This window comes from Oncorhynchus kisutch, linkage group LG5, assembly GCF_002021735.2.
Source record: "Oncorhynchus kisutch isolate 150728-3 linkage group LG5, Okis_V2, whole genome shotgun sequence".
Lineage (NCBI taxonomy): Eukaryota > Metazoa > Chordata > Actinopteri > Salmoniformes > Salmonidae > Oncorhynchus > Oncorhynchus kisutch.
In genome coordinates, this window is record NC_034178.2 from 43,840,632 (window position 1) to 43,853,002 (window position 12,371).

The 12,371-nt window shown below is 43.7% G+C and overlaps 2 protein-coding genes across 3 annotated transcripts; one reads left to right on the forward strand and one right to left on the reverse strand.

The window, feature by feature from the left end:
- Window positions 1-186: 186 nt before the first annotated feature.
- On the reverse strand, window positions 187-4,639 carry psma5 (proteasome 20S subunit alpha 5). Of its 2 annotated transcripts, XM_020483366.2 has the most exons (10): window positions 4,526-4,624; window positions 4,190-4,234; window positions 3,657-3,723; window positions 2,734-2,860; window positions 2,343-2,410; window positions 1,990-2,097; window positions 1,730-1,788; window positions 1,423-1,525; window positions 1,030-1,116; window positions 187-722 (listed from the first exon to the last, which is right to left on the reverse strand). In XM_020483366.2, the coding sequence occupies exons 2-10, from the start codon at window positions 4,216-4,218 to the stop codon at window positions 645-647; spliced, it is 726 nt and encodes a 241-aa protein (XP_020338955.1). In that variant the 5' UTR covers window positions 4,219-4,234; window positions 4,526-4,624; the 3' UTR covers window positions 187-644. The 2 variants fall into 2 exon arrangements, with proteins under 2 accessions (XP_020338955.1, XP_031680985.1); XM_031825125.1 differs by having other exon boundaries at window positions 1,030-1,525; window positions 4,526-4,639.
- Window positions 4,640-7,233: 2,594 nt separating this feature from the next.
- On the forward strand, window positions 7,234-8,685 carry LOC116374112 (extensin-like). The gene has a single exon (XM_031823901.1). It carries the CDS (start codon window positions 7,234-7,236, stop codon window positions 8,683-8,685), a length of 1,452 nt encoding a protein of 483 aa, XP_031679761.1.
- Window positions 8,686-12,371: the final 3,686 nt, after the last annotated feature.

Consider the following 12,371-nt stretch of genomic DNA (forward strand, 5'->3'; position numbering starts at 1 on the left):
TTGGACTGTAGATGCGTCCATTCATTCCTTATTCTTTCCAGTAGGAGCAGTTATTTGCAATTACGCTACCTGGCGGACAAAACCAGATGAAGGTTGTCAACCTCACCCTCCTGTATGATTTTGGTAATGAAACCGTCAGAAGTACACACACACACACACCATGGAGGAAATGACACAAACCACAACTTTTAGAATACAACAGTTTTATTTAGGCATTGATCCATAACAAAAAGTACCCCCCTTTTTTAATGTCACAGCTCTAAGCACTGATCTGACCGATGCCTGTACAGAACTGTAGAAATTATTTTAGTCATGTAGCAAACGCTCAGAGCAATTTATGAGAGCAATTAGGGTTAAAGTGCCTTGCTCAAGGGCACATCAATTGATGTTTCACCTAGTCTGCTCAGGGATTCGAACCAGCGACCTTCCAGTTACTGGCCCAACATTCTTAACCACTAGGCTACCTGCCCCCCCATTTCCAGAGCCAAAATAAGAAAAAAATATAACACATTACAAAGAATTGCCTCCCACAAAAGGAACCAATGAAACTAGCGAGTGCTGATGGGAAATGTGTTGTGATCCTCAGAGCCCAGGTGGATTCTCTCTCCTCAGTGCTGACAAGGTCCACAGAGCACCACTCTTCTCTAGATGTCCTTGATAACATCCTCCAGCTCTTCTTTGGAATACATGTGGAAGGTCTTGCCTGGCTCTATTGTAGCCAGCTGAAGGGGTGAGAGGTTAGCACACAAACAAACATGTGATGAGTGATATGTTTTGGTTGATTGCTGCCTATCACCCTAACGATATCTGGTACACCAGTAAAACAGGAAAAGTAGTCCCTCTAGGACTAAGGCTCAGCAGACCTGAATTTATGGTAAACAATACAATATGACAATAGCTCCACCCAGACGTCTGGTAGGCTTAGTGGGGCTTACATCATATTGCTTAGATACAACAACTTCCACATGTGCAATAGATGTCTCGACTAGAAGTAGGGTCAGTGGTTGAGACTGAATGATTAGAGCTCACCTCAATGTTGGTGGCATTCAGCTTCTCCTCCATCACCTGCTTTAGGATGGTGAGGGATGACTTGATGGCCTCTTTTAACGTCATGGACTGGAGAGGCCACCCAGAGAGAAAACAGAGGTCTTGGTTAATAAATAAAATAAGGTTGTCACCCCTGTAATAGGATGGAGAATGAAACCAACTGACAATCTGGTGGAGTTGTGGTGGGTGATGGAGGAAGTAATGAAGGAGAAGGTTGGCGGGTGATGGAGGAAGTAATGAAGGAGAAGGTTGGCGGGTGATGGAGGAAGTAATGAAGGAAAAGGTTGGCGGGTAATGGAGGAGAAGGTTGGCAGATGATAATAATGATAGTAAGAGAGGAAAGGGAGATGATGCCCGAGAGAGGGGTGGTGGTACCTTGTGGTAGACCTCCTGCAGAGAGCTCTGGGCTCCCTCAGAGGCAGAGCCGATGGCCCGGGCATCACACTGGACAAAGGTGCCTGATGGGTCCATGTGGTACCTACACACACAAAGTTGAAAAATCAGGAGGTGTAGAATTTCAAGAGACATTTCACCATCTGATGAAGACTGAAGGTTTGGTTCTCTCATGAAAACTCAGCACAAGTCCTGGATTAGAAGTGAGGTATGAGAGATTTTGCCCAAACAAATTCTATCACACTAAAACAAAGTGTTAAATGTATGTTGAATAAATAGGTGAACGTACAGCTGGGGCCCTTTCTCATCCAGTCCACCAAAGAGAAGCGCTACACCAAAGGGCCGGCTCTGAGGAGAGAGAACCACAGGGAATGAGTACAGTGTGACGCCTCACAGCTGTGGGAGAAATAAGTGACAACTAGCTGGAAAAGTGCTTTCAACCTCTACCACTTTCTATGAATTAATAATCACCGAATTAATGAAAAAGTGAGCAATACGCAAGTGAGTTGATATTTCAAGGTTTTGTCTCATCGTTGTGTGATCACTAACCATGGCTCCAGGGTCTGCATCCTCCTCTCCAAACTGCAGGGCCAGGTTAGACACGGCCTGGGTCACACTCTCCACTGTCATGGTCTCGTTGTAGGTGAACCAGTGGTTCTGGAAGGGGACAAACAAAGCAGGGTTAAAAAGGAAAGAAACTAAAAATCTTTACATATCAAGTAGTTGAGGATCTAAAATGCTTTACTTTATGTTGTACAAAACTGCTTTTACAAGTAGTTCACAATGTAGTGTGCATCTCATAAGTGCAAACATCAGCCATGTGTTCATTTTTACCTCGATAGTATAGTAATGTTCAGTTTGAAAATGCACGTGTACTTGAATTCAGCCAACTCAACACTTACCTGTGTCTCCACTCTTGCTTTGTCGATAAGAGTCTTGGCATCAGCTATCAAGCCACTCATAGCACAACCTTTGAGGAGAAGAGACGGATGCTCAAAAACACATTTTCAAACCTTGAATACTAATCTCTGAAACACAGCCTATAGAAGGCCTCTTTTACACAGTGGTGCTCATCTTAAAATAATTTCTGATACAAAAACATGTTGAGCCTATAGAAATTATTCTGACTGCTTCATCCAGGTACCTTTCATTTTCCCAGAATGATTGAGAACACTTGTTTTCTCCATAGACCAGTCATGTGTTACACAAACAACCGGAGCTCCGATAAGTGTTCACATCTGTGTGTTGTTTGACAGTGTCTGCCCCTGCCTAGTCCCTTCTCTGGCTGCTTACCGATGTGGGTGTCGATCTCCACAATCTTCTCGATGCTGCTTGGCTCCATTAGAGGAGATGTTATCCTCTTCTCCACGGCCAGACACACCCCCTCAGAGGTCTGGATGCCAATGGCTGTGGAGCCCAGCTGAGAGACAACAGGTGTTCAGACTCTTGTTGATAGAAACGTCATATACAAAGATGACCAGCTGTCCCCAGTCCCGCCCTCTGAGCTTTATACTTCAGTACTGTATTGTTATGTAGCCTAGACTGTTGTCTTACATTCCATAATGTGACAGAGTTGTCAGTTTTTACATTTCTCTACTACATATTCTGTGCTAATATACCTTGACTTCCCATTCACTAGTATTTAAGATGGCTGCACTTGTTACGCACAACAGTTGTGTACTTAAGTGTGTCTACTTTATTTTACAGCACCAATTAAGGCATAATTGGGAAGGCAGGTAGCCTATTGGTTAGAGCGTTGGGCCAGTAACAGAAAGGTTGCTAGATTGAATCCCTGAGCAGACACGGTAAAAATCTGTCGTACTGCCCCTGAACAAGGCAGTTTAACCCACTGTTTCCCAGTAGGCCATCATTGTAAATAATACATTTGTTCTTAACTGACCTTTAAATAAAGGTAAAATAATTTATTTATTTTTGCCAAAATATGCCTTTTTTTTGTTTAGCACCTTGCCCTGTCACCCATAGTATTATCTTGAGCTTGAATTCAATTAAGTATATAATTTTTTACATCTCGGCCTCCTTGGGTTATTCTTTTACATGCTTTGAGTGAGAGTACATTTTGAACTCTATATACAGAGATGACACACAAGGTTGCCTATTTTCCATGACAATGAACAATGTCTTTCCAGAGGAAGCTATTATTGAAGGTGAAGTGTAATGGTGTTCTTGTGATATTGAATTTGATGTTTTGAAAATACCTTAATCGCCTCAATAGCATATTCCACTTGGAACAGTCGTCCCTCTGGAGAAAAGGTGTTTACTCCTCTGAAAAAAAAGATGATAGATTTAGTGCCCTGAAGTTCCAATAGCTATTCCGTCAGTACTGTAAAGGTTAGAAGAGCTTTCTAGATGAACGGAGGTAACGTAAACTTCTTTCTCAGCACAAAATACACCAGTCTGGAACACGACCATTTTGCAATTAGCTACTGTAGCTAACTAACTTTAGCTAAGTGAAAGTGAAAGAAACTAACGTTAGCTAGCTAGCGTTATCCAGCAAACTATCACGGCAATTTCAGTGACATATTATAATATAACATTAAGGAATGATTAATACGCAGATGTTTACCAGACATAACAAGTGCACAAACCGCCTAGCTAGCAGTAGCTAGCTAACTAGATGGCGAGCTAAATAACATGGTATTGTGCTGGTACGTGTGGAAGTTAGCTACGTTAATTGTTAGCGGCTAGTTAGCCCGATGTCGTGACAATGCAGTTCCGAGTCTTAACTTACCTGTCGTACTCCGATCTCGTCAAAAACATCTTGATGGTTTTAGATCTGTAAACAAAAACACTTTGTTGAAGAGACGCGATTGGGAACATGCAATTAAAACACGAAATGTAGCGTTAGCTCGTGTGTGGGAACCTGCAGATAGGTAGGAAAGATCTGTGTAGAGCAGTAGCTACATTACCACCGGCATTGGTTCAGAAAGTTAGAGCTAGCAAACTACATTTATATGGTAACGTTACACTCTACGATACTTTCACACAACATTATGTATGGATCATACAACTATAATGGAAAATAATGTTGGATTCGCAGTCAAGAAAGATAATACTATTTGCCTACCACCCGCTCTGGATCGTAGAATGAGTTCGCTTGTTTCTACAGGAAGCGTGTGTGTGCTCAAACACACAGAGAGGGAAATGCTTCCTCTTCGTCTTTGATGAGGTTTAAGGGTGGTTGGCATCCAATATGTTTCATTACCGCCCCCAACTGGACTATAATATAAATTCATGATGCCCTGTGACACAATATGGGAAAAGGAAAAAAATAAAAACTCATTCTAACACTCATACACTCATTAAAAACCCACTACCACATTCCACTACATTGACCCTATCTACTCCTGAACCAAATACTTCTCTGCAGCTATCTATTTTCTGTGATATACATTCAATTTCTGCGGTACAGTTGATAACCATTGCTATGAACGCTAAGAAGACAACCTTACTGAAGCAAACAGTATTCAGACACCTTGACTTTTTCCACAATTTGTTACGTTACAGTTTTATTCTGATATTGATTAGATACATGTTTTCCTCATCTATCTACACACAGTACCCCATAATGATGAAGCGAAAACAGATTTTTCGAATTGTTTGCAAATGCATATAAAAAAATATTTTAAAAACGTATTTACTTAACTATTCAGACCCTTTGCTGTAAGACTCGAAATTGAGGTAATGTCAAATCAAATGTCACATGCGCAGAATACAACAGGTAGACCTTACAGTGAAATGCTTACTTACAATGCTTAACCAACAATGCAGTTTTAAGAATAAAAAGAAACTATGAATCAAAAAATACAAATATAACAAATAATTAAGGATCAACAATAACATAACAGTAGTGAGGCAATATACAGGGGGTTCCGGTACAGAGTCAATGTGCGGGAGCACCAGTTAGTTGAGGTAATTGAGGTAATATGTACATGTAGGTAGAGGTAAAGTGACTATGCATGGATAATAAACAGAGAGTAGCAGCACTGTAAAAAAAAAGGGGGGGGGGGTGGAGACAATGCAATTAGTCAGGGTAGCCATTTGATTAACTGTTCAAAAGTATTGTGGCTTGGGGGTAGAAGCTGTTAAGAAGTCTTTTTGACCTAGACTTGGTGCTCCGGTACCGCTGGCCGTGTGGTAGCAGAGAGAACAGTCTATTACTATGGCTCCTGGAGTCCGTGGCAATTTTTTGAGCCTTCCTCTGACACCGCCTGGTATAGAGGTCCTGGATGGCAGGAAGCTTGGCCCCAATGATGTACTGGGCCGTACGCACTGCCCTCTGTAGTGCCTTGCGGTCGGAGGCCGAGCAGTTGCCATACCTGGAGGTGATGCAATCAGTCAGGATGCTCTCGATGATGCAGCTAAATAACTTTTTGAGTCTGTGAGGACCCATGCCAGATCTTTTCAGTCTCCTAGAGGGGAATAGGCACTGTTGTGCCCTCTTTACGACTGTCTTGGTGCATTTGGACCATGATAGTTTGTTGATGATGTGGACACCAAGGAACTTGATCTCTCAACTCTCAAAAAGCTCTCAAGTTTCATCCTGTTTCCATTGATCATCCTTGAGATGTTTCTACAACTTGATTGGAGTCCACCTGTTGTAAATTCAATTGATTGGACATGATTTGAAAAGGCACACACCTTTTTTATATAAGGTCCCACAGTTGACAGTGAATGTCAGAGCAAAAACCAAGCCATGAGGTTGAATTAATTGACCGTAGAGCTACGAGACAGGATTGTGTGGAGGCACAGATCTGGGGAAGGGAAACAAAACATTTCTGCAGCATTGAAGGTCCCAAGAACACAGTGGCCAACATCATTCTTAAATGGAAGAAGTTTAGAACCACCAAGACTCTTCTTAGAGATGGCCGGCCGGCCAAACTGAGCAATCGGGGGAGAAGGTCCTCGGTCAGGGAGGTGACTTAGAAACTTAGCACTTAGAAAACTAGTACTTGTTTTTCTTTTTACTCCCTCTCAAACACCAGTATTGCCATACACATTATTTTCACAATTTACTTCACCTATTTGTTTGTCTTTTGTGCCTTTAATTAAGAACAAGGTTGTAACTTTGTCATTGGTGAAAACACACAGAAAACAGTACAGGTGAGGAAAGTACCCCAAACACACTGGACCCTTTATTCTGCCCACTCAAAAGTACTTACAGTGTTATAGTAGGTAATGAATGCAGTTTACCCTCAGTGTCTCTACCAGTTCTAAGTGAATGAACAACTGATTGCATGATTCTCATTGCCCTATTAATCTTATTGCTGTCAAGTCTAATGCTGCTAATGCATTTCTTATGAAAGGTTTTAGGATAACATGTTACCAAAAATATGCCCCTTTAAGAAGCTATTGATTCATATTTAGTAATACACTCCAGCAGTAGATGTTTGTCAGTGGTAGTGATTTTTAACTAGCAATAAAATCTATTTTTGGATCTATGTAGCAGATACAGCAATGTTCCTTCATGCCTGAAAATAACTGCCATTACAAGCCATTGTAACTTGTGATTAATCCGAAAAAGAGTCTCACTTTAGCTTGTTGCTACTTAAAGCACCCCTGTTATAGAAGGTGGAGATGATAAAAAAAAAGAGAGAGAAATAAAGAGAAGAAATAGGAATCATATGGGGCGGGGACACAAAACAAACATTTCTATCCACCGTATGGCAAAATGTAAAGAATTGCAGGAAATTTGCTATAAAACAGCACATGAACTGAGTTATTAATTTGTAAAAGGAAATTTACTCTAAAACATACATTTTTGTCTACGCTAAAATGTTTTGCTCGCAAGGTGGGAATCCCCCTCACTCTTATCCCACTCATACCCCCTTTCCCCACTCACACTCTCACTCCACTCACACTTTCACCCCACTCACACTCCATTCCCCCACTCCCCCACTCACCCCCCTTCCCCCACTTACACCCCCTTTCCCCACTCACACCCCCTTCCCCCACTCACACCCCCTTCCCCCACTCACACCCCCTTCCCCCACTCACCCCCCCTTTCCCCACTCACACCCCCTTCCCCCACTCACACCCCCTTCCCCCACTCACACCCCCTTCCCCCACCCACCCACTCACACCCCCTTCCCCTTCCCCCACCCACTCACACTCTTCCCCCACTCACACTCTTCCCCCTACTCACACTCTTACTCCACTCACACTCTCACCCCACTCACACCCCCTTCCCCCATCCACTCACACTCTCACCCCACTCACACTCACACTCTCACCCTACTCACACTCTTATCCCACTCACACTCTCACTCCAATCACACTCTCACCCCACTCACACTCGTACCCCACTCACACTTTCACCCCACTCACACTTGTACCCCACTCATACTCGTACCACACTCACACTCGTACCCCACTCACACTTTCACCCCACTCACACTCTCACCCCACTCACACTCGTACCCCACTCACACTCGTACCCCACTCACACTCACACTCACACCCCACTCACACTCTTACCCCACTCACACTCTTACCCCACTCACACTCGTACCCCACTCACACTCGTACCCCACTCACACTCTCACTCTCACCCAACTCACACTCGTACCCCACTCACACTCGTACCCCACTCACACTCGTACCCCACTCACACTCACACCCCACTCACACTCTTACCCCACTCACACTCTTACCCCACTCACACTCGTACCCCACTCACACTCGTACCCCATTCACACTCTCACTCTCACCCAACCCACACTCTCACCCAACTCACACCACTTTCCCCCACTCACACTCTTACCCCACTCACACTCTCACCCCACTCACAACGCCTTCCTTCACTCACACTCTGACCCCACTCACACTCACACTCTCACCCCACTCACACTCACACTCTCACCCCACTCACACTCTCACCCCACTCACACAACTTCCCCAACTCACACTCTCACTCTCACCCCACTCACACTCTCACCCCACTCACACCGCCTTCCCCCACTCACACTCTCACCCCTCTCATACTCTCACCCCACTCACACTGACTCATTACCCCCTTCTGAGCAGTTTCACACCTTCTTACGCACCTTATACCCCTTATCCCACATATACCTACTCATACCCCCTTACCCCACTCATACACCTCAACCCTCACACAACCCAACCCAGCTCACCCACCCCAACTCTCACCCACCCCAACCAAGCTCACACCCCCCAACCCACACCCTAATCTCATTCCAAGACAATCCCAGCGAAATGAGCAAATAGTCTGATGGACCAACACATTAAACATGGCCTTCGTTAGCCACTATAGAAAGATCGTGAGAAACCCCAGACGCATAGGCATTCACTTAATTGGCTTAATCTACCAACCAATTATCTCCCACAACACCTTCCCCCTAATCCTCCCCTGTACGTGTCTTGTGCAACTCTGTTTATAGAGCCACACCTCACAGTTGTGTGATTCACTCAAATTAAATTATTACAAATACTTTACTCAGTTGGGTCACTCCCGTAGAATGATAAGGTCACTCCCACCAAGGCCAACTTTGAGTCAATGTCTCAGGCTTATATACACTGTGTGCAATAGCCTGGGGACGAGGGTACACACCAACCCCAACCCAGGTCGCACACCACAACCCTCACACACCCAATCCCAGCTCACACATCCCATCCCAGCTCACACACCCCATCCCAGCTCACACACCCCATCCAAGCTCACACACCCCATCCCAGCTCACACACCCCATCCAAGCTCACACACCACATCCAAGCTCACACACCCCAACCCAGCTCACACACCCCAAACCACCTCACACACTCCAACCCTCACACACCCTAACTCAGCTCACACACCCCAACTCTCACACACCCCATCCCAGCTCACACACCCCAACCCTCACACACCCTAACTCAGCTCACACACCCCAACTCTCACACACCCCATCCCAGCTCACACACCCCAACCCAGCTCACACACCCCAAAGCACCTCACACACCCCAACCCTCACACACCACAACCCTCACACACCCCAATCCAGCTCACACACCCCAACCCCCACACACCCCTACCATCACACACCCTAACTCATCTCACACACCCCAACCCTTACACACCCTAACTCAGCTCACACACCCCTACCCTCACACACCCTAACTCATCTCACACACCCCAATCCTCACAAACACCAACCCGGCATATACGCCCTTACCCCAGTGATGCATCTTGGGCTCAGTGAGGGCTTCTGTGCTTCAACATATAGGATATCTTCTCTTCAGACATTGGTGTGTACTCCAGGTGGGAGTGGACCTGGTAGTACCAGTCCCCATCACCCAGCTCCTCGTGGAGGTCACATCAGATTTCACCCCCTGTCCGTCCCGCCGCCATGTCAATCTGACTGGTTTGGGGTAGAAGTCGTAGGCGCTGCACATCAGCATGGCAGGGTGTCTGCCACTGGGTGGAGTCATTGAGCTCACTCTGACATGGGGCTCAACTAAGGGAAGAAAAACAAAAGTGTAATGTCGGCGTAGATCAACGAAACGTAGTTTTGATATCATTGAACCTAGACTGTGCTTTAGAAATTAGACTTCATTAGATAGATTAGCAGCAATGTATATAGATGATTAGCATTGTACTGTCAATACATACAACTGAGTGTACAAAACATTAGGAACACCTGCTCTTTCCATGACAAAGGCTGACTAGGTGCATCCAGGTGAAAGCTATGATCCCTTATTGATGTCCCTTATTGATGTGTAGATGAAGGGGAGGAGACAGGTTAAAGATGAAGGGGAGGAGACAGGTTAAAAAAATATGATTAAACCTTGAGACAATTGAGAAATGGATTGTGTATGTGTACCATTCAGAGGGTGAATGGGCAAGACAAAAGATTTAAGTGCCTTTTAGCGGGGTATGTAGGCGCACCAGTTTGAGTGTGTCAAGAACTGCAATGTTGCTGGGTTTTTAATGCTCAACAGTTTCCCTTGTGTATCAAGAATGGTCCACCACCCAAAGGACATCCAGCCAACTTAACACAACTGTGGGAAGCATTGGAGTCAACATGGGCCAGCATCCCTGTGGAACGCTTTCGACACCCTGTAGAGTCCATGCCCGGACAAATTGAGGATGTTCTGAGGGGAAAAGGGGGTGCAACTCAATATTAGGAAAGTGTTCTTAGTGTTTTGTACACTCCGTGTAGATTACTTTTAATATTATGTTTGTTTTCAGATGCATCCAAGAGGTACTAAAAGTATAATCAGTGTTTTAAATAGTTGCAGCTATAGAACTGTTCATCTTTGTTGTTGTTGATAGATACAAAATCGTTCTGGACCTTTTGCATCCTCTCTGAATTATTGACCTCTGCCTGCCTTTGATCTGTCGTTTACCTGCCCCTGTACTAGAAATACACATTTCTTCCTTCAACACTGTCTGCATCTGGGTCATACCTGAAACCTGTTTGTATAGTTTGTATATTGATATGTTATGCAGATCACATTTACCACCACCTCTTCAATGAACATCCCATAGGCCTCTACATTATGGACAAGGTATGTGTATGAAAACCATTATCAAAACAGTTTTGTTCAATCACATTTACCACACAAACCAAGGTATGAATACTGACATCTGCATGTTTTGTTAATTATCTGTATAAGTACTATTTTTTGTTTTCATGGACTTCACCCTCCCTACACCTCTGAAAATAACAGGAAACCTGTTCGATGACATGCTTTTCAAAGGTTCTTCAAAGAACTTATAGGGGTTCCCCCACAGTTTCAATTTGAAGAACTCCTAAAGAATATTCCAGGAACCTTTTCTTTTTACAGTGTAGCTGACCCACAGACAGTGCAGAACTGTACTGTACCCTATAGGCTTTGACTAAGGTGGAATATTTTTCAGGTATTTTACAAGTGTTCCTTCTCTAGATAAATCACTCTCAACATTTAAATACTTTTTGTTGTCCTCATCTTTATCATTGTAATGACATGCTTGAATAATATAGGACTAGAATAAGAGGGTTTTTAGCATCTCTTCATGCATATTGAATGGTTATGGGTTTAAATACACAACTATTATAGTCTATCGCAACCGCGCAGTGTTCTCTTTCTTCTTTCAAACTCACCGCAAGTTGTTTATGCTGCTGCATTTAACATTCAGCAAACAAGAGCAAGCTTGCATCCCTCTTCGAATAGTCTATTAGTATAAGAAAATGCAACAACAACAAAAATGTCCAACAAGCTATTCTAGTGTAGAATTTCCTGGGACTCCACAAGAGCTAAAACCAAGAAAAGAAAAAGAGAGAGGCCAGCTGAGAGGACACTGTACACTCTAAAACCAAAAGGTTCCTGGAGTATCCTTTAGGGGTTCTTCAACTTGAAACTGTGGGGGAACCCATATAAGTTTTTCAAAGAACTCCTTTTAATGGATCCTCGAGGAACCCTTTGAAGAACCTTTTGGGGTTCATTTTTTAACTACCCCACTCCCCTATTATAATTATTATTATTATTATTATTACTAACATGCATAACAACAAGACCGATATCACAATATTTGAGTTGTCAGTGTTTATTATGATTTTAGTGGCAAAGCAGAATAAAGAAATCTAAATATGAGGTAAACTCCCAGCAGAGCCCCAAGTCCAGTGGATATATCCTCTGCCGTGTTGATGTTAATGTGTTGATGTTCTCCATAGCTAGAATGATTTTGCAGTGCATGGTGATCAGACAGATTTCCTGTTATATTCATCAGAGCTGTCGGGAGGGTGAAGTCTGTGAATCCAAACAATTGTAATTATAAAAATGTAACAAAACATGTACACGACAGTATTCATACATTGGTTTTTGTGGTAAATATGAATGAAAACTGTTTTGATAATGGTTTTCCTACACATAGCTTGTCCATAATGTAGAGGCCTATACGATTTTCAATGAAGAGGCAAGGGAGGAGGATGGTA

Coding starts and splice junctions, on each gene's coding strand:
- psma5 (XM_031825125.1), bottom strand. CDS start 4,218: ATGTTTTTGACGAGATCGGAGTACGACAG. Junction 2,861..3,656: donor ATGCTATTGAGGCGATTAAG/GTATTTTCAAAA, acceptor GTTGTCTCTCAG/CTGGGCTCCACAGCCATTGG. Junction 1,526..1,729: donor GATGAGAAAGGGCCCCAGCT/GTACGTTCACCT, acceptor TTGTGTGTGTAG/GTACCACATGGACCCATCAG.
- LOC116374112 (XM_031823901.1), top strand. CDS start 7,234: ATGTTTTGCTCGCAAGGTGGGAATCCCCCTCACTCTTATCCCACTCAT.